A 21878-nucleotide genomic window follows, 5' to 3' on the forward strand; every position below is an offset into this window, starting at 1 on the left:
CATGTTTGAAAATCGTTTGGTAACTGAAATTATGGTTTGAACCTTTCAATAGCGCTTTGGGTCCTTGATTTGGATTCATATGGGCTTGGATTGAGTCAAACTTGGTGTTGTTGGGTTCGTATTTCCGAGACGCTCAGTTTGACTGTTAGTTTGCTGAAATCAGAGTTCAGGTGCTCCCGGATTTAATTTTTGAAGTTTCCAACTTGATTTTTGCCTCGAGATTCGTGCCCGATCAAGATAATTTTTTCATGACGTATCAATATTATTTGATATTCATCATATTATATAACCCGCAAATGAATCTAATTAGTTAGCATGATTTTATTAGAACAATTTATTAATAGCCATAATTCGATCTTTTATATTCCATATCTTAACACATGACCTCACAAAATATTTAAATTTTAATAATTAAATTGTTATATATATCATATTTCTTAATTAATGAGTTCATTATAATATTTTTATAATACTTAAAAATTAAATAAAATTAGAAATAATTTATATTAAAGCTTTGAATTTGGCAAGATCAATAATATCACATTTGAACCCTTCCTTGCAATGAATCACCCTCTAAAACATAGATTCATAACTGCAATATCCACTTCACTAAACTCCCATGCAAAACTTGCTCACACAGTGTACAAGTGTACACAAAGTACTTAGAAATTCTCCTTGTACATAGTATACAAGTGTACCCAAAGTGCATTAATCCCCTTATACACACATTGTGGACGAGTACACAAAAGTGCTCGAAAATTTTTCTTATACACACATTATGTACAAGTGTACACAAAGTGTATAGATTCTCCTTGTATATGCACTGCGTGCAAGTGTACAGAATGTGCTTATAAAATTTTCTTGTACACACACTATCTGCAAACTGTAAAAAAAAAACTTATAAATTCTCTCTGTATGCACATTGTGTACATGCATACATAAAATGTATAGATTCCCCCTTATACACACATTGTGTATAAGTGTACAAAAAATGCTTATAAACTTCTCTTGTATATACATTGTGTACAAGTTGTACACAATGCGTATACAAGCTTGTATGCACACTTTATACAAGTGTATACAAAGTGTTTATAAATTTTTCTTATACACAAACAGTGTACAACTTATATATATGATGTGTACAAGTTTAAAAAGCATCAAAATAAACAAAAAACACCACACAAACCATTTATATCATTTTTTTTTACGAATCTGCTGCAACATAGGGCAGGATCTCAGTGGATCGTGGCAGCAAAGGCCACTCTGCCATGTACAATGCCCCGTCGCAAATCATTTATATCATTGTATCTAAGCTTTTCAAAAAATATTAAAATGGATAAAAATTTCTCTCGTATACACACTGTGTATAAGCGAAAAACCATCAAAATGAACAAAAACACACAATAAATCTTTAACACTATTATATCTATACTTTTCAAATGCAATATACATTGAGTTTATATGAAAAAAAATCACTTAAAAAAATCACTTGTAAACACACTGTGTACAAGTTCAAAAAGCATCAAAATGAAAAAAAAACACCATATAAACGAAAGAGAAAAAATGCATAATAATTACAATTGAGAGAATAAAATTAACTTTCAGAAAATTATCATTTAAGATAAAATTTACATAGTTGATTTATAGAAGCATGTATTATTCAAGATATGCAACATACAAATAATTGAAGAATGCATTTGAGTCAATGTGTGAACCATCAAGGTAAACATAGTGATGTTATAGTTGTCTCTATAATAAGTTTATCTATTGAAAAAATTAAACTCAGCAAAACGTACATTGACTCATAATAAATATTAAAAGAAATTATTATGTTAAGTTACATCTTACCCTTTGGCCTTTTCTTCTTCTCCCAGTAGTTCTTCATAAAATTTTACATAGTTGCTGGACAAAAACATGCCTCTTCGTCACATTTGACCTGTAAATAATTGAAGAATACACATTAAATCTTAAAAACTATACATGTACAGGAAATAAATTAAAATTTAGAATAAGTTTAAAATTTTTTGATAAGAAAAAAAAATTATATGGCAAAATTTAATTGGTGTGGTACTCCACACTAATAATTTCTCCACGCCCAGTGGGCATTTTAGACCCGCTTACTTCTCAAATCATACTGATCCTCTCTCATCCTTTCCCGCTGACGAAGTCTGTCCGTCGGGTCTTCGCCGTCCGCCTCTCTGTCCCTTCCTCTGTTTTCCAAAAGTTCTCCGCAGCGAAAACTATAGGAAAAGGAAAAAGCAATCTTGCCCTTTGGATATTTGGAACTTGAGATAACAAAGAGAAAGAACCGAGAGCGAGGAGGCCGAGAGGAATCGGCGAGGGATCAGATGGCTCCCTTTGTTCAGGAGAAGAGCTTGCTTCTGCCGGTCGTTGATCCTCCGCGTTCCGGCGATGAGAGCCTCTTCAAGGGCTCCGGCATGACCAAGAGGGGCGCCTACGCTGCCCTTTCCTACATGCTTTGTGCAGGTTAACTCTTACTGCTGTACCTTTGCATCTTGTGTTTCCTTTTCCTGATCTGTTTTGATTAACCTCTTTATATGATCATTGATTTGGGAATTGCAACTTTAATTGACCGGTAAACTTGAATGACCGTTTTATTTGTTTTTTGTTCAGTAGATAAGGAAATGCGAAAAATGATAGAGTGAGGTTTATATGAAGCTGTGACATCTATTGATATACAGGTAGATAAGAATAGCATGCATACTTAGGGTGTTATGCGATGCCAATCACTTCAAATTTAGAACGACAAATATAACATAACAAAAACCATCATTGTTGATCCGAAACCCATTTTAAAATGGTTGAGAGTTGATAATAGGTCAATATTCAACATAAAATTGTGTGAAAAAAGACCCAAATTGGAATTTTATTGTGCTATGCCATTCCCAAGAAGCAATGAATCACAACCTAATCGTAGTTGAGAGGTTGTAGGGGCGGATTGAGGAGGGGGTGTGGATAATGTAAGTTACTGTATGTTTTAAATGTTTTGGGATAATAGTATATATAGAGTTAAAAGATAAAATTATTGACTAAAGAAAAGTTAGTGATCAAGTGATTGCTCTTAAGATTATTATTAACGAGGATGTTATAAAAGCATTTAAGCTTATGCTTTTCAAATTGAATTATAGCTAGAGAATCAAAGTTGCAAAGAGATCAATGGACTATTATAATATATAATTGAGAAATAGAAGATACTATAATGAGCGACTAATTGGAATTTTGACATATTAGTTTTCGTAGTATCAATTGTGAGAGAATTCATTATTGTGATGGAGTAATAGCGAAAAATTTATTTTTAGATGATATATTTAATTCAACAATAGCTTATAGTTGTGAAATATCGAATGCATACTTTAGGTGATGAAAATTTTGATAACTTTCAAAAGGAGGTGCATCAAATCATAAATTGAATTGTTTTTACTTGGACAAATTTTCTTTTGCTAAAAATTTAAGATGATTCCCTAAGAGAGTTTGGCCTAACAACATAGAATAATAGTTTCAAGTTATGGATGTACATCTCAAGAGTATAAAAAAGACCAAAATAAACAATTGAGGGGAAAATGGTGTGGAATTTAAAAGGTGAGAAATTATTAATCACTTATATTAAAATAGGTTGCTAAAAAGGTAAATTTGAATTTTTAAGTTGAGTTTGGCCTAACAACATCGAATAATAGTTTCAAGTTATGAGATGTACATCCCTAAGGGAGTTTGGCCTAACAACATAGAATAATAGTTTCAAGTTATGGATGTACATCTCAAGAGTATAAAAATGACCAAAATAAACAATTGAGGGGAAAATGGTGTGGAATTTAAAAGGTGAGAAATTATTAATCGCTTATGTTAAAATAGGTTGCTAAAAAGGTAATTTTGAATTTTTAAGTTGAACCAAACTTAATGTGAGGTAAAATGGGCAACTTCCATCAAGATGGTTTTCTAGAAATATATTATACTTTAGTGATGAGACTTGGTAGTGGAGTAATAGGATACTGTTAAGGGAGAGAAAATCTTTTAAAGGATGATGAAAGTTAAATACTTTTGAGGCTTACAAGTACAAGTAAGTTGAAAATATTGCAACAAAGGGTAGGAAGCAAAGAAAAAGTTATAAATTTTGATGATTTATATGATAACTTAATTACTAAAGAAGTAGAAAAATGAGATATATAAACTAATGAAGGTAAAACATAAGGGATCTAGAAAGATGTATTACAAGCGAAGTTAATAGGGTCCTAGTTAGAATGTAGAAATAAAGGACATACAAATTCAATTTGAGAAATTATTAAATGAGAATTTTAAGGAAGATATTATTTTTGAATAGCATGATGAGCAAGATAATATAGTATATATAGACCGATCTAAAAATAAAAATGAAGTTAGCTTTGAAGATGATGCATAAAGCTTAAGCTTTAGGTGAATACAAGACATCCATTTAAACTTGGGGAGCTATAGGACATACAATTGTGGTTTGATTAATAAATATTTTCAATTAAATTTCAAAGGCTAAGAGATAACCAAGGGATTGTAGAAGAAGTATTTTGGTACTAGTATTTAGGAAAATAATTCTTTGACTAATTAAATAGTGATTAAACTTATGAGTTATAGAAAGAAGTTATGCTAAAGAGAAATAGAACATTTGCTTCAAAAACTGTGCAAAAGAAAATAAAATCAAAATTTTTTAATAAAAAAAAATAGTGGAAGCAATTTTTGTGTTCAGAAAATTAATGAAAATGTACAAGTAGGAAAATGATCTTTAAATGATTTTCATTGATCCCGAGAAGCCATGATCTAGTGTTATATGATTTGATTTTTTATATGCATTAAGGAAGGAATTTATGTGTTAAAGGTAGTTGAATCTATTAAAGATATCTATGTAAATGACTTATTATATTAGAAGTAGATGTGGAGCAATGAAAAGAGTTTTTAATTATGGTAATGTTATATCAAGGATCAACATTGAATTCATGTTTTTCTTATTCATTTCTGCGATGCTTACAATGGACATTGAAAAAAGGTTCCTAGGTGTATTGTTTTTTATAAATGACATAGTTCTAATTTATTGAGAGGTTTGATGGCGAAGTATAAAGAGTGTACGAATGATCTTCATATGATATTTATTGATTTAGAGAAAGCATATGATAAATTTACAAGAGAAGTTCTATGGAGAATTCTAAAAAAGAGGAGTTTATAATGCTTATATTCAAGTTATTAAGAATATGTATACACGAGCTGTTACTTTTGTTTAAACATAAGGTGGTTCGACCAATATTTTTCTATTTTAGTTGGTTTACATCAAGGATTGGCTTTAAGCCCATAAATTTCTACTTTAGTCTTGGATGTTCTTACTAGACATTTTCAAGAGGATGTATCTTGGTGTATGTTTTTTGTTGATGAAACTAGAGGAGTTGAATAAAAACTTGAATTATGGAGTTTGATAGCCTAAAGGATTTTGTTTGAGTAGATCTAAAACCGAATACGTGGAGTATAATTTTAGTAGTTCTAACTCTAGTGGGATTGTGATATTGGGTGATCAAGTCATTAGAAAGGGTGCTCATTTTAGATACGTTAGGTACATTGTTCAGAATAATGATGAAATTGATGGTGATATTATTAGTAGAATTCAAGTTGGATTGTTAAAGTGGATGAATGCATTGGGCCTATTGTGTGATCGAAAAGTAACCCGCAAACTTGAGAGAAATTTTTATTAGATGGTGGTGAGACCTGCAATGCTTTATGACGCAGAATATTGGTCATTAAAAGAGAAGCATAAAATTAAGTTAAGTATTGTAGAGATGAGGATGCACCGATGCATAGGTGGATCAGTGGCTTTACACTTAAGGACAAAATACAAAATGAGTATACACTTGAAAAGATTTGAGTAGCTCTAGTGGCATATAAGATTAGAGAGTCACCTTTAGATGGTTTGGTCACATAAAATGTTGACCTTCTAATGACCCTTTTAGGATAGTAGATGTATTAGAGCTGACCTATGCTAAAAAAGGTATATGTAGACCTAAAAAAATTTTGTTAGAATAGTTAAAATGACATTTTTTTATTAAAATTTAACTCTTAATAGGAAACAATATAGAAAAATAATTTATGTAGTTGACCCGACGTAGTGGGATAAATGTTTGTTGTTGTTGTTTTTATTGCTGTTTTTGTTGTGGTTATTGTTGTTTTTGTAAATAACATACTTCTAATTGATTTGACATATTTGCTCAAATAAGTCGAAAGTTATAACAATGGAAAAAATGCAATTGAATGTGATGTTTATAATTATGAATCAATATTATTAGAAGGTAAAATAATGCCTAGATGTGATAGGTCTAAGTATCATCACCTATTATGTAAAATAATGGAGATATATATTGGGGCATTTTAATCATCTCGAAAATTTACTCGTTCAATCACATTAATTCTTCATTTAAAATATTTTTCAGATGCTTCACTTTTCAAATTTTTTTGATATATTACAAATTTTATTAGTTTGTGAAATATGCAAAGGAAGCCACTATAATGTATGTGCACCTTCGTTTTATGTTTTGCTGCACATGTCTCGACAGTGTCAAAGGGACCCTAAGGCTTAGGTCTGAATTTTTTGGGTAACTTTACCAAATACACCGTTTGCATCTATAGGCTTATATGTTTTTTTATTATGCATTGTTTATTACTTTTTTTATTACATCATTGTATATGAATGAGTTTAACTCTTGTTAATTCCTTGAAATTCTTTCTAATTGCAATAACTGTGGATTAATGTTAGATCGGTCTAGCCGGCCCTAGTAAAAGAGCTAGCCCTTGTTTACTCCGGGCGGACCAACGGTCCGCCTCTACTCCAGCCTGGCCCCCTTGGGGGGCCCACTATTTGAATATATTTAGGATGGGGCAGTTAAACAAGGAATTAATTTGTGAGAGGGCTATTTAGTAATTTGCTTTGCCATTTGTATGTTATAAATAGATAGGTTTTCTCTAGGGTTAGGGCATGTGGCGATTTTGTTGAATTTTGATTGTTCTTAGGAGTTTTGGGCTCTAGCTGGCGCTAGTGTTTTGGGAGAGCCGGATCTTCCTCTCCAATAGAAGATCCATTGTATCTTGTTTATTTTCTTATTATTTCATCAATACAAAAGAGATTTATGTCCATTGTTTCTCTTGTTTCCTCTTAGAGATTGTGCGTGGGTGTGCTATAATTTGATTTCAATCCAAGGGAATTGGATTTTTCTGCCACTTCCTAACAATTAACTTTGTATTCGGTATTCCATCTGTATTGTCATCATATTTATCATTATTGGTTGATTTGCATTTTACAGTACTTCTGGTGATGTTCAACAAAGCAGCTTTGTCTTCATATAATTTTCCATCGGCTAATGTCATCACGCTTTCACAGGTGACTTTCCCCACTCATAATTTTCTTATGCTTATTTTGAAACATACGAATTAGTTCCTAGTTTCTTGTAATCCTTAATTTAGCTGTATAGCTTTGTGGCATATATACCACCTCTTTGCAATGACTGTCATGTAGAAGTTATAATAAGCTTTAAACTTCAGTTGGCACAAATTCAAAGCTTGTTAACAAACAAACTTTTTTCATGTCTATTTCTCCAACGATTTAGGTATATAGGTACTGCCCTCTATTTTCCTTGAGGAGGATTTCATGTTTAGCTTTTTTCTTTTTATTTATCATTTTTTTAACTCTTGTTTTTATTCTTTCCTCTTATAGATGATATGCTCAACTTCCCTTCTTTATGTGTTGAGACGTTGGAAGATCATCACTTTCAGTGTTGGTGATCTTTGGTCTTCAACTGATTCTGGAAACTTTGTTCCTCCAAAGACACTGTTGCATACACTTCCCCTTTCATTGGCATATTTGTTGTACATGGTTTGTTGCTGTAATTATGTTCTGATTTATTTTGAAATCATCTGACATTCTTTAGTAATTGAACCCAATGCCTTCTTTGTAAATAGCTTGCAGGAATGGAGTCTGTACGTGGAGTAAATGTTCCCATGTATACCACTCTCAGGCGCACTACTGTTGTTTTTACGATGATTGTGGAGTACCTCCTTATAGGGCAGAAGTACACACTTTCTATTGTTGGCAGGTAAATGGCCTTTCTTTCTCGCGGCTCTCACTTTACCCATTTAATTTATTTTGCCGTGCAATTTAACTTCTACATTTTAGTAAAAAAGGAGCTATTGCATGAAGCTCCCAGCCTCCCACTAATGTTAGGTTTGCAGAGGAGATAATGTACTCTACCCTTATATTGTAGAGAGGTTGTGATGCAAATCTGAAATCTATACTCATTATATATGCAAATCCATATAGATAGATGATGTTACAATTATCTTATTTTCTTTTTTGTGTGTGGGAAAATTTTATTTATGATGATGATCCTTTATGAGTTGTATGAGCTATCTAGTATTTGTGAGCATTTTGTTAGGATTAATTCATTACTATAAGGTTCTGCTTAGTCCATTGAGAGTTTAGGTTCAATTTAATAATTATTGTGATGATAGGAGTTGGAAGGATATCTGTTGCCAAAATAATGTGCCTCATTTCTTTTTACTAGTTTCCCTACCCTACTACACACTGCCTACTTTCCTGCTTCCTTTCTCCCATTGTTGTTGCGTCTATAATCCACTATTTCTACGGGTGTCAATATTTGACACGATCTGAAAATCCGACCTGAACCCGACACAAAAATCTGGGTTTGGGTCAACCCATTTGGAAAACGGATCGGGTTCAAGTTTCACAATTTAACTTGTTTCTAATTTTAGGTCGGGTTTGGGTTAACCCGAAGACCTAATATCAGCTCGAAATTGACCCGGGTGCCTTTAAGGGGTATTCCACCTGTAGGTTGACACCTTTTGTTGCTGTCCACTTTACAACAGTACTTTTTTGAAAGGAATCCTGGGGAAGGAAAGAACCTAGAGTTTTCTTTGTCCCCGCCTCTTTTTTTTCTTCTTGTGATTGGCACATTCTGCTTGCTTTAATGGGGATGACAAACTGGCTAAAGCATTCATAATTTCTGACATCATTAACTAGTTACTTCTCAATGTCATCATCAAGTTCATGTCTGATGCAAGAGCTCAGGGTAATAGATTCTTCAGAAGCTATATAGATCTATCATTGATATACCTTCTTGATAAGGGAGATATTGTGATCTGTGGAAAAATGTCGAAATGTGCCAAAAGGGTGTCATCCTTCTTAATCTGAATTGCTCTTCTGTTGAGTAGATCTAAACGGAATATATGGAGTGTAATTTTAGTAGTAATAGACCTAGTGAGGGGATTGTGACTTTGGGCGATCAAGTCATTAATAAGAGTACGCGTTTTAGATATCTTGGATCTATTGTTCAGAGTGATGGTGAAATAGATGGGGATATTATCAGCAGAATTCAAGTTGGATGGTTGAAGTGGAGGAATGCATCGGGCTTGTTATGTGATAGAAATGTACCCCTCAAACTTAAGGGAAAATTCTATAATTTGGTAGTGAGGCCTGCAATGCTTTATGGTGCCGAATGTTGGCCATTAAAAGAGAAGCATAATACTAAGTTAAGTGTGACAGAGATGAGGATGCTCAAGTGGATGAGTGGCTTTACCCTTAGAGATAGGATATGAAATGAGCATATACGTGAAAAGGTTGGAGTAGAAGATAAGATTAGAGAGAGTCGCCTTAGATGGTTTGGTCAAATAAAAAGGCGGCCTTCCGATGACCCGGTTAGGAGAGTAGAGGTATTATATTTGACTTGTGTTAAGAAAGGTAGGGGTAGACCTAAAAAGACTTGGTTAGAAAATATTAGGAATGACCTTTCTTTATTAGATTTAAACGAGAATTTGACTTTTAATAAGACACAATGGAGAAAAAGGATTCATGTAACCGACCCCACATAGTGGGATAAAGGCTTGATGTTGTTGTTGTTGTTGCTGCTCATAGGAGATCACTCTCGATTAAAGATGATCACATATGCTAAATTTTTGGCTTAAACTCAACCTTTGGGTTTCATTTAATGAGGTATATGGAGGTAGACTCGGTCAAGATCCCATTATTCAGTCATCCTGGAAATACTAGTGATCCTAGTCTCCAGTAAAATTTGAGCCTTCTAATGTGGACATAGGTCCAACTTATATTTGGGTCTGCTCTCTCATGTTATCAAGCTTGTTAAATCAATTAAAACTTTCATACTTCGCTCTGATCTGCTCGAGATACCTAAGGGGAGGTAATCTATGGTTGTCAATCAAATTCTTTGGATGTTATGGCTTACAGCCCTCTAGAGTCAACATGCTAAGAGCGCCATTATTTCTCGAATGATGGAATCATGGAATCTTGATCAGTTATACCTTTATTACCCCATTCATTGAAACCTAAATGTCACTGGCCTAATATTGAGCTTATATGTCCATCCTTACTTGCACAGTTGCGCCTATAAAAAGTTTAGACATATATCTCAATAACCCTCATAGGAACACCATGAAAATTTGGTTGAACTAAACATAATCTATCTCACGAAAAAAGAGCTATAAATTTCAAATACAGAGTTCTCACTCTTTTCCTGAGCAAACAGCGGACTCAATGGGCTAAAGGGCATTGCGCCTAGTTACTTAAAATGTTTTTTTATCCATGTTTGTAAGTTGCCAAATATTACTAAATTAGATATGGATGTGATATTATGAAATTTGTGCCTGGCCTTGGTTTGGCTTAGAAAAGGCTGCGCCTGTCCATTCCATTGATTTGTTCTAGTTGAGGTGATGTAGAGAGTTTTGGGTAAAATACCCACAGAGGCCATACGCCTTCCTTTAATAAAATGGACATACCAAGAGGCATATCTATTTGCATAGATATGCACATATGAAGAAGAATGGAAGGGAAAATGAAAGCTCTTGGTTTTTGGTGATGCTAAGCATTTGTGTTTATCTTGGAGGTGATCATTACGTTTAAGAAAAGCTGGTGAAGCTGTTAATTTCAAAGTATTTTATGTTCATTTGGTTCAAGTTTATGCAGCTGATGAACAGAGTTGACCTTCTGATGAGAACTTATTTGAATGCAAGTTCTCCTTGTAGATGGTCTGTATCTGTGCAAAATGCATTTTTTCTGTTGTTTTTATGTCATGTATCATCGGAATAATGTACTTAGCTTGGCAAGTGATGACATTGTTCTAAGGAAAAACATGAAAAAGAAGAAACTGATGAGAGAGGCAGCCAGTTCATATCTTTGTTTTAATTTTCAATCCACCATTACATTGACTTCTCATTGCCTTCTTATTAAACCTCCTCGAATTATGTTAGTGAGGATTCTTGTGGAAGACGGCTTAAATATGTTGATTTTTTTAAGGCCTTGCATGGAAATTGGTTTGGATAAGTGTTACAGGGGTGTGATTTACCAAGTTAAATCTGCTGAGTGCCTTTAAGGGGTATTCCTATGCAAGGATCTATAAGTAATGTTAAAAAATGAGAATACCAGTAGGTTGACACCTTTTGTTGCTGTCCACTTTACAACAGTACTTTTTTGAAAGGAATCCTGGGGAAGGAAAGAACCTAGAGTTTTCTTTGCCCCCACCTCTTTTTTTCTTCTTGTGATTGGCACATTCTGCTTGCTTTAATGGGGATGACAAACTGGCTAAAGCATTCTTAATTTCTGACATCATTAACTAGTTACTTCTCAATGTCATCATCAAGTTCATGTCTGATGCAAGAGCTCAGGGTAATAGATTCTTCAGAAGCTATATAGATCTATCATTGATATACCTTCTTGATAAGGGAGATATTGTGATCTGTGGAAAAATGTCGATATGTGCCAAAAGGGTGTCATCCTTCTTAATCTGAATTGCTCTTCTGGTCCAGATTAAATTCTATTCTGTAATCTGCAGGAGAAGGCTCTGCTATTCTTGCATTCTACTTCTTTCCAGTCTTGAGTATTGGCTATTCTTTCTACTCTGTGTGTTTTCTTCTATGATTAATGTAGTCACAATGCCATGTGTTTTAATTCTCTAAATGGATATGTTCAATTGTAGCTATGGCGCTCTGTGATTACTGAACCTTGCAGCATGCTTTGTCATCTATGACTTAGGAAGCTTATTGTTATTCTATTGTATTATTTTGTCTGCCTCTTTTTCATGGTTCTTTATTGGTTAAAATCATTCATCAATTGTTTGAGCAGTTTGTCATTTATTCTATGTTCTTCTGATAAATTCAGATTTTATTTTTCATGCATTCTTAGTTTTTTTCTAATAGAAGGCATGCAAAGCTTGGAACATGCTTTGCTTCTTCTGATTTGTTTCTCGATGATATACTAAGGATTCTATCAGTGTGGCGTTAATCGTTTTTGGAGCATTTGTTGCTGGAGCTCGAGACCTATCCTTTGATACCTATGGTTATGCTATTGTTTTTCTCTCCAACATCACGACTGCAATATATCTTGCAACTATATCTCGCATTGGTAAGACTTTATCTTCATAATCTCTTAATTAGCTTTAAATTTTTTGCTTAGAATTGACAATTTTCTCCTGATCTGTGTTGTCTAAGGTAAATCAAGTGGCCTGAACACCTTTGGTCTTATGTGGTGCAATGGTATGCTGCATGCTTTTTCCTAAATTTGGGGCACCCAATTAATGAATTAATATAAGCTTTGAGATTTTCTATAAATACTTTTTCTTCTGTTTATTATCAGGACTGGTATGTACACCTATTTTATTATTTTGGACGCTAGTTCGAGGTGATTTGGAGTTGACTATCAGTTTTCCTTATTTATATTCTACAGGCTTCCAGGTAAGATCCCCTTTCTAAACTTTTACACTTTTGTTTGTGTTGAATCTCCCTCTTCACTTGATGACATTTGTATTTTACTTGCAAATTTGACTGGAAACTGTGATCTTATTGACCAAAATATGTTGAGATAAGTTCAAAAACATAATGAAAATTGGAAGCGTAAGTTTCAGTAAGCTTATAAAGCAAGTCTAATAATACGGCTTTAGCAAAACTCTTATAAGTTATTACCATCCGTTCCTCTTTGTCTTTATTGTTCTATCACAACAGTTTTTGCCATCTTTTGTATTAGTGTTGTTCAACTGACCATTATATCTACTTCAGCACTCCCTATAATATACTCGTTGTTTAAACACATCATCTTCACTTTTTTTTTTTGCTGCACTCAATATGGTTGGTAGTGAGTTTGTTTCTCCAGCACTTGAATCTATACAACATAATTGGCCATATTTATAAACTTTACTCCAAATTCATAATATTATTTTATTATATAATACAAGGCTTTTTCAACTACTCATCATTGTATGATCATCTAGACTCTCCTCGATTTTTTGTATAGGAGATACAAATATCCAATATTTTCAAATCAATCATATTTTGATTTCAGTTCATCTTCAATCATTATTATTTATTGACTAGTATTTTCAAATCTACTAAAACTAAAAATTATGTACTTTACTTTTGTTCTATTAATTATAAATCCCTTTACTTCTAAAAGTTGTCTTGATTTTATAGAATTTAAACATACCCTTCCTATCTTTAGGCTAGTGAGATAAAAAGAAAATGAATTAAAGATGTTCTTGCAAGGACCCGCTTACTTTTAGTTCACTTTCTTGTAGTTTAAGGATTAAAATGAAATTGATCTAATTTTGTTTGGATTATGGAGGTGTGTTGATGTTAGACATCAATATATTTCATTGGATCATAAAATGGTACAAGCAAATTGTGAAGAATGAGCTGCCAACATGAAGGACTAAACAACAATCATCAGTCTACCAAATAACTACAAAATAGTTAAAATTGACAACATAAAAAGTGGTTATAAATATGTAATGAGCATTACTTTATATTTATTCTTTTTAGTGAGGTAGACTAGATATATCAATTTTATTTTTAAGGTATGTATTAGGTAGATCATATCTATCTTGTAAATTTGATCTACCCAAGTAGTACAAATAGAATAAATATAAAGGCGTTGTAAATCAAATGGTATGAATGACAAAAATTGGTTTCCTCTCCTTCTTTACCTCTCTTCTATTTCTTTTTAGGAGTCTACACCTACTTTAAAGGCGTCACACTTAAACCAAGCTTGGCTACTACTCAAAAATTGCTGCAGCCGCCCCCCTTAGCCACAAATTCCAGATAAGAACCTGCTTGATGAGTCATTCAGCCCCAATAGCCATTCTTCCAGTAAACCGTGACAAATTGCAGCAGTCCGCAAGATCCTTCCAACAATCACCCGCTTGTTCTTTCCAACAATATTCAGCAACCTTCAAAGATTCAAGAATCCCCGCCACTACAGGAAATCACTCATTACCAACGGTTTTTGCCGGCGGTTAACTCATGTTTTCCGGCGGTTGTGTAAAAGACCGATGACTTTTCGGCGGTTTTCAAACCGTCGGAAAAAACGGCGCAGGAAACCATTACCGGCGGTGTTTTTCCGGCGGTTTTTGTCACCGACGGTGTTCCGGCGGTTTGTACCGCCGGTTATCGCCGTTGTTTTTACCGGTGGCTCCCCGGCCGTCCGACCACTGGTAAAAATACCATCGTTCGACCACTGGTAGACCGCCAGGAAAAGTACCGACGGCTAAACGACGGTCACAACCAAAGGAATTGCCAGCGGTGTGTACCGCTGGCGTGTCGCCGGACACCGTTGGTCAACCACCGGTAAATATAGGCAGTTATAGTAGATTTACGGCGGCATCAATTAGCCATCCGGTATCGAAGTTTCTAGCGGCTAAACCGTCGGTTAGCCACCAGAAACCTGTAGCATCTAAAAAAAAAATTGACAGCGTCCCCTCTATTTGAGGGATTTTCACCCTAAACTCTAAACCTGCACAGAAAGCAATAACAACAATTTTGGGCAACACGCCACTATAGTCAATCACAACAATTATCACAAATATATTCATAAGTTAAACCAAACAAAATAATAAATGAAACCAAAGTTCTAAGTTCACAAGTTCAACCAAGTTCACAAGTTCTAAGTTCAATAAGTTCAACCAAATAAGTTTACAATCAGATCATCATAAGTTCATCAAACATAAAAAAGTGCTAATCCTCGTCTATATCCTCGCTGTTTGGAGATGCATGTGGCTACTCTGTCTCTTGCTCTTTCTTCCTTTGATTTACATCTCTGTAGGATTGCAACTCTGCTTGCATTTCATTTTGAACATTTCTCATCTCTTCAATCTTTCTAGTCAGCGCTGCAACCCTCTGGCTTACAGTTTCTTCAGCCCCACTTTAATTAGAGCTATTCCTTGATGTAATCCATCCGAAATAACAAAAACGGCGCCAGAAAATTAAAAACGCAAACCTCCGATCGAGAAAGGCGACGCGCACGGGACTGGTGAGAGCCCTTCAGGATTGCAGTGGGGAGCTCGTCGGTGGCAGGAAGGACCTTGTCGGCGGCCGGAGGGACCTCGTCGGCGGCCTAAATCTTCTCGGTCGTGAGAGGGCGGGCAGAGGAGAGGCGGCGAGCGTATCGCAGGAGAGAGAGAGAGAGAGGGATATGGAATGAAATAAGAGGCTTGGGATGATTGATTTTTAGGGCTTTTTCCGGCGGCGTTCTGGCGGCCCAAACCGCCGGTATTAAAATCACTTAACACCGGCGGTTCTAGCCGCCGGTAAGACGTTGGTAATTTTAAATACCGACAGTTTCTGGACCGCCGCTATTCCCGGCGGCTTATCCTTGCATAACGGCCGGGTAGGCCGCCGGTAATAACCGGCGGTCCGATCGCCGTGTAAGCCGCCGTTACTACCGGCGGCTGGACAACTGCCGGTCCAGACCGCCGGTTATCAATGAATTTCCTGTAGTGCGCCGGTCTGCATGTTTCCTGCACAAGAACAATAATTTTTCAAGTCAACATCTGGTTCTCTATTTTCTTGTTCTTACTGAAATTTTTTTATTATTTTTATTCTACACATTCTACTTGGGTTTCTCTTTTAATTTTGGTACATGTACCAATTCTTGTATCAAAGAGTTTCATCTTTCCAAAATTCATTATACGTAAACAACAAGAAGAATATTGATTTGGCTGAAGCCTTACGCTCAATGCAAAGTAATCACGCCTTGCAATTTATTGAAATTTAAAAATCTCTCCAACAAGCCGACGTTTAATTTGCTTTTTTTGGCACGTCCATCCAACAATTTCAAACTTTAATGGATTCTTTTTATAAGCTACTTGACAGCTTATGCACTGACCGACCACCTTTCTTTTGCAATCAAGATCATGCGTCCTCCCCCTGTATTCTTGGTTCTGCCGACCCCTTTCCTACTCCCGTTTCTTCAGATTTTCCCTATCTTAAAACTATGAAAATCGAACTTCCTTTGCTTTAATGGATCTGATGTAGAAACATGGATCTTTTAAGCACAAGAATATTTCAATTTTCATAATACTCTTGATTGTCATTGCATTAGAATTGCTTCTTTTCATCTAGAAGACCCCCCTGCTACTTGGTATTAGTGGTGTAGGATGAAAGGTCAATTTCTTTCTTGGTATTATTTTATGTTATCTTTACAATAACGTTTGGTCTTTCTTTTTATGAAGATTTACATGATAATCTTTTAAAATTAACTCAACAAACTTCTGTTTTAGATTATAAAAAAGCTTTTAAAAATCTTGCATTTAAAGTTCCCAACCTATCAAAGTCTACACCTTTAGTTATTTCATTTCTTGACTTAAATAAGAATTATGATGAGAACTTTTACTTATTCGTCCTATTTCTCTTTTGGATGCAATGGAACTCATTATGCGTCATGAATGAAAAATTCAAGACTTATTTTCTACCCTCAAATTGGCGTAAACATATGTTGCACCGATACGGATATGGCGACACAGATACGACACGATACGGATACGGGAAACGTCAATTCCTAAAAATATAGGATAGGGGTATGACGTGGACACAACATTATAATTTATAAATTATACATAAAAATTAAGAAAGCAATCAAAGTATAATATTTGAAATGACAAAAAAAATGAAAGCAACATCATTTGTAGCCTTGTAGCTTATAATATCAAAATTTAGAGAACAAAACCTAACTTTGCTCAAGAAAATTAGCAAAAAATATTCATTCATTTTTTATGCTCTAGGCATCAAATACCAAAACAATATAAATTGTGAATTTCCTTGATGAATTTTCTTCATGAAAAGAAATTAAACGAGGCAAGATTAGAAGACACGAAAATGAACCAAACATTCATGTGTGGCCTCGCCTCGCGTAATCGATGCCGGAAAAGAAGCTTGCAGTTGCCTGGCCTCGGCTCGCGTAAACGGACGTTCGTCTCTCCTAAACAAATGTCTCGCATAAACGAATGCTCATCTCGCGTACGCCCTCATCTTGCTTGCTCGGCGTCGGTTGCTTCTCGCATATGCCCTCCTCACCTGCTCGGCATCAGCCGCCTCTCCTCTCCCGCTCCTTCGACGAAACTCGCTCGCAACTGCTGATGCACGCTTGCCGATCGTAGAAATGAAGGAGCCCTAATGCCTTGGCTCACGGATTCGGAAATGAGACATCCTCGCTCGCAGCCGCAAAGTAAATACGATGTGTCTTATTTTTTATTTTTTATTTTCGTTTTTCAATGGACACATGTATCCGATACACGTGTCCTTTTGAAATTAAATAGTATTTTAATCGGATTCGGCTTTATCGTATCGGACGCGTATTCGTGTTTGACACGTATCCGATACAGCACGCCTTCATAAACATGTGTATCGGTGCAACATAGGCATAAACCTAATCATTCCTATCCATCCACCAAGATTACACCTCCTAATTCTCTACCTTCATCCAACCTCCACTCCACTCATTTGGCCCAACCTTCGCTCACCATCCATAAACCTTTTAAACTCCCAATTAGCAAACTCTCTTATGCTGAAATTCAACATAGATGTGAAAAAGGTCTTTTTTTAATTGTGATGCAAAATTTGGACCCCAACATCGTTGCCCTAATAAATTCTACTTATTATTTGGCACTGACGACAATGAATGGATGCAATGGAACACATTAGGTGTCATGAATAAAAAATTCAAGACTTCTTTTTACCCCATCCTGAAATTGGCATAAACCAAATCATTCATATCCATCCACCAAGATTACACCTACCTCTCTCCCTTCATCCAACCTCAGCTCTAGTCATTCGGCCCAACCTTCTCTCACCATCGTCCATCCCCTAATATCATAATTACTATGCGAGGTTGTTAGGCGACCTTAGATTTATTCATCATTTCCATCCATGGTGCCTATGTTGTTCTTTGAATGCATTGGCTAATTCTTTGGATCAATTTTACAAGCAAATTGTGAAGAATGGGATATCAACATGAAGGACCAACTAACAATCATGAGAGTCTACCAAAGAAGAAGAAGAAGAACACCAAAATAGTTAAGATTGGCAACATAAAAAGTGGTCTAAAAATATATAATGAGCTTTATTTTATCTTTATTCTTTTTAGTGAGGTAGACCGGGTCTATATATTTTATTTTAAGGTATGTATTAGTTAGACCATGTCTATCTTATAAATTTTGTCTTGCCAACTAATATAAATAGCCCCTATTGTAAATCAAATGGTATGAATGAAAAATTATGTATCCCTCTCCTTTCCCTCTCTTCTATTTCCTCTTTGGAGTTTACACCTACTCTAAAGGTGCCTCACTTCTTGGCCTCCAAGAAGCACAACAATTGATTATAAACTTTTGCATGAAGAAAAATGGAGAAGTTAGATGAAAATTTGGTATGAAGGTAGTTAGTATATAAGCTGTGGACTCACTATTGGGTCACCATTTAGGTTTTCAAGACTGTCCGTCAACAAAATCACAATATTTTGAAGGATTTTCTTATCAAAAAATAAGTTAAACCTCTACACCAACCATCTATTATGGAATAAATGTAATTGGCAATTTTGTGGGTCATTACAAATTTTAGATAATTAAGCTTATTAAATTATTATTAGGTGCTTTATTGAGCCATTAATGTCTTCTCTTTCCCCAATAATGTTTGTAGTTATGGGCATCCTTGAATTTCCCATCTCTTCTTCCCTAATCAATTTTTGTAGTTTTAGGCTAGCTTGAAGTTGAATAGTTATCATGTATCCTTGTTTTTTTTGTATTTTATTGTTTGAGTTTACAATAATGATGCTCTTGTTGAGCCTCGCCACTATTTGGATTCAGTATCCATCAATGTCAGTGCACCTACCTCAGATCTTTGTTCACTTTGATGCCTAATTGCAAGTCGTAGTCCAAATCTATACTCAAGCCTCGATCCTTGCCAGATCTATATTTCTCAATCTTGTGACATCGTCGACCAGTATCTTGGCCAAAAAAGAAAAGGGCATCCAGATTTCCCCATTCTAGGGGCTTCTACTACAGCCCAAATCTACTCACGAACTTTTCCTCTGAGCCTTCCCTGTCATCATATCAAACTAATTTTATTCCAAACTCTAATAGATGTCATTTGTCCTCTTCGAGACATCCAGATATGGGCTTAGTTAGATCACATGAACCACCGTAACCAACCTGATTCCACCAATGCCCTTCCCGAATACTAACAACATCGAACCCAGATTCAGCCCCACCGGATCCAATGCAGAATCAAATGCAGTCACCATGTCTTCTTCACAGTTGTGCCTCCACCCAACTTCGCTACTCATGCATACCATTGTTGACCCCAATCACACAAACCATATCTTCCTCCCCCTCCAGATCTAACCATGCCCGATTTGCCATTTTTTCTTTCTAATATTTTGGTGCTAATTTTATCAACTCATTTAATGTGTTTTTTTACCTTTTATTGTACATTTCATGCGAAAAAGAATTCATGTAGCCGACCCCACGTAGTGGGCAAAGGCTTGATGATGATGTTGTTGTTGTTCATAATACCTGAGTTTTATTTCAATCACCTTGCCTTTAATACAAGTCACTTAAATCTTTCTTTAATATAACTATTCTTTGATTTGTCACTTATAATTGTCAATTTATTTATCAATGCTTTTTTTTACAAGCCCACATTTGAATCCATACAATGTCATTAACCTGATGGTGGTTCTATAAAATTTATCTTTAAATCTCTTTGATATCCACCTACCACACTACACTTTCAAAGCACTTCTTCCCTTGAACCATAAAACTTTAACTGTAAAAGTTATATCCCCGTCTTTATCACTAAGATTTAAGAAATGCTTATTTCTACCAATGCATTCTGAAATATTACTCCTATGATTTTCTTCAATTTTCACATAACAGTACTCGGCATAATGCACTACTCTTTTGCCCGTTTTCTTAGCGCCAAGTCTTCAAATGTCCGACCATTTTACTGGCTTATTTCATGATATTGTCTCGGAACTCCGGCGTCACTTGGAAGTCGGGCAGAATTCCGGCGTCTCTTGAACGTCGGGCGGAGCTCTGGCAGTGATCGAGGAGAAGCTTTTTCCCTCTTTTTCTTCTCTTCTCTTCTTGCTTGGGTCTTTTCTTAAGAACAATATATATTTTTTTTTTTTTTATTTTTTTATTTTTTAATGTGATGTTTTGGTGCAGGATCTATTTACCATAGGGCTTGGCTGGCTATTGTTTGGAGGTCTTCCTTTTGATTTGGTGAGTTTAAGCTAAGCATCAAAATTACATTTGGCTCATTTAGGGGTGCTCTTTTGGATTCATTATTCTGTGCGGAGTGTGGAGGGCTTCCGGAGACCAATAAAAATGTGCTAGTCACCTTATTGATGGATACCCAGCTCGGTACTCCTAGATACTGCTGGGTACCCAGTGCTTAACCTGACAGTTCTTCCGTCCAGTATCCGTACAGAATAAAAACTCGCTCTTTTGGGACAATTTCTTTTCTTAGTTTTGTTTTTCATAAAGCTGTTATAATTCCATTTGGCTGCAGTATTTTTTCTTTCTTCCAACTTTGCGATGAGAAGCTGTTTCCCTAACTATTGGAAGAAAAAATATGAGTTGAAATGGAAAAATTATTTTGTTCGGAAGCGGAACCCGTCCGAATACCTAAGCCCGCAGCTTGGTACCGCTCGGTACAGCGGCTCGGTATCGTTGATGTGGCTCATTCTGATTGGTATCCGGACGTAGAGTTGCGTTCGACTTCCGCACAGAATAATCTCTCGTAGAAATGATGATCTGATTATCTGATGATTTTTTGAAGTCTGCTATTTCAATATTATGGGTTATAACTTTTGTTTTTTTTGCTTTCTTGCAGCTTAACGTCATAGGGCAGGCTCTTGGTTTTGTGGGCTCTGGTTTGTATGCCTATCTCAAAATCAAAGGAAAGTAGCTTTGCAGTTATTGTACTATTCGCACACTTCTTTCTTAGTAGTTTTGATTTCTATAAGTAGTTTTTGAAAAGCTTGTCCATACATTAACAAATACAAGCTTGTGTCATGCACAAGAGGTCATTTTTTTGTAATTTTAATCAGCATATTTTATCAAAATTGGCTTAAATTTTTTTTATTCTGCATGAAATTTTATAAATTATCTAGTGATAGCAACAGCAATTCAACTAATGCTCAATGGAACAAACATTAGTTGAATTGTCAGAGTCAGCTAAAGGTATCTCGACTTAGTTTTTGTTTGGGATGACTTTTTTACTGCTTTTTAAACAGCTTTTGAGTACATAAATTTTAACTTTCGTACTAGAAAGCTATTTTAAGCAGCAGTAAGAAAGTCATCCGAAACTAAGCTTTAATTGAATGGACAGACCCAACCAACTTTGACCTTATAATTGTATCCACCTAATGTCGTACTTTAATATAGAATACATTAAGGTTTGATTTGGGACAGCTTTTGAGTACATAAATTTTAACTTTCGTACTAGAAAGCTATTTTAAGCAGCAGTAAGAAAGTCATCCGAAATGAAGCTTTAATTGAATGGACAGACGC

The 21878-nt window shown here is 35.2% G+C and overlaps 1 protein-coding gene across 1 annotated transcript; it reads left to right on the top strand.

Moving 5' to 3' along the window:
* Nucleotides 1–2087: 2087 nt before the first annotated feature.
* On the top strand, nucleotides 2088–21452 carry LOC110103776 (UDP-N-acetylglucosamine transporter UGNT1). Its single transcript, XM_020832607.2, has 10 exons — nucleotides 2088–2487; nucleotides 7323–7399; nucleotides 7733–7891; nucleotides 7978–8111; nucleotides 12315–12445; nucleotides 12532–12576; nucleotides 12677–12774; nucleotides 14277–14525; nucleotides 20511–20585; nucleotides 21199–21452. The coding sequence occupies exons 1-10, from the start codon at nucleotides 2349–2351 to the stop codon at nucleotides 21271–21273; spliced, it is 1182 nt and encodes a 393-aa protein (XP_020688266.2). The 5' UTR covers nucleotides 2088–2348; the 3' UTR covers nucleotides 21274–21452.
* The last annotated feature ends 426 nt before the right edge of the window (nucleotides 21453–21878 follow it).

The sequence above is a fragment of the Dendrobium catenatum genome, unplaced genomic scaffold (genome assembly GCF_001605985.2).
Source record: "Dendrobium catenatum unplaced genomic scaffold, ASM160598v2 fragScaff_scaffold_1391, whole genome shotgun sequence".
NCBI classification, from domain to species: domain Eukaryota; kingdom Viridiplantae; phylum Streptophyta; class Magnoliopsida; order Asparagales; family Orchidaceae; genus Dendrobium; species Dendrobium catenatum.

Excerpts from the sequence above, each read along its gene's own strand:
- LOC110103776 (XM_020832607.2), top strand. The coding sequence starts at position 2,349 with ATGGCTCCCTTTGTTCAGGAGAAGAGCTTGCTTCTGCCGGTCGTTGAT. Across the intron at positions 12,446-12,531 it reads TGCAACTATATCTCGCATTG|GTAAATCAAGTGGCCTGAAC; the intron begins GTAAGACTTTAT and ends GTGTTGTCTAAG. Across the intron at positions 20,586-21,198 it reads GAGGTCTTCCTTTTGATTTG|CTTAACGTCATAGGGCAGGC; the intron begins GTGAGTTTAAGC and ends GCTTTCTTGCAG.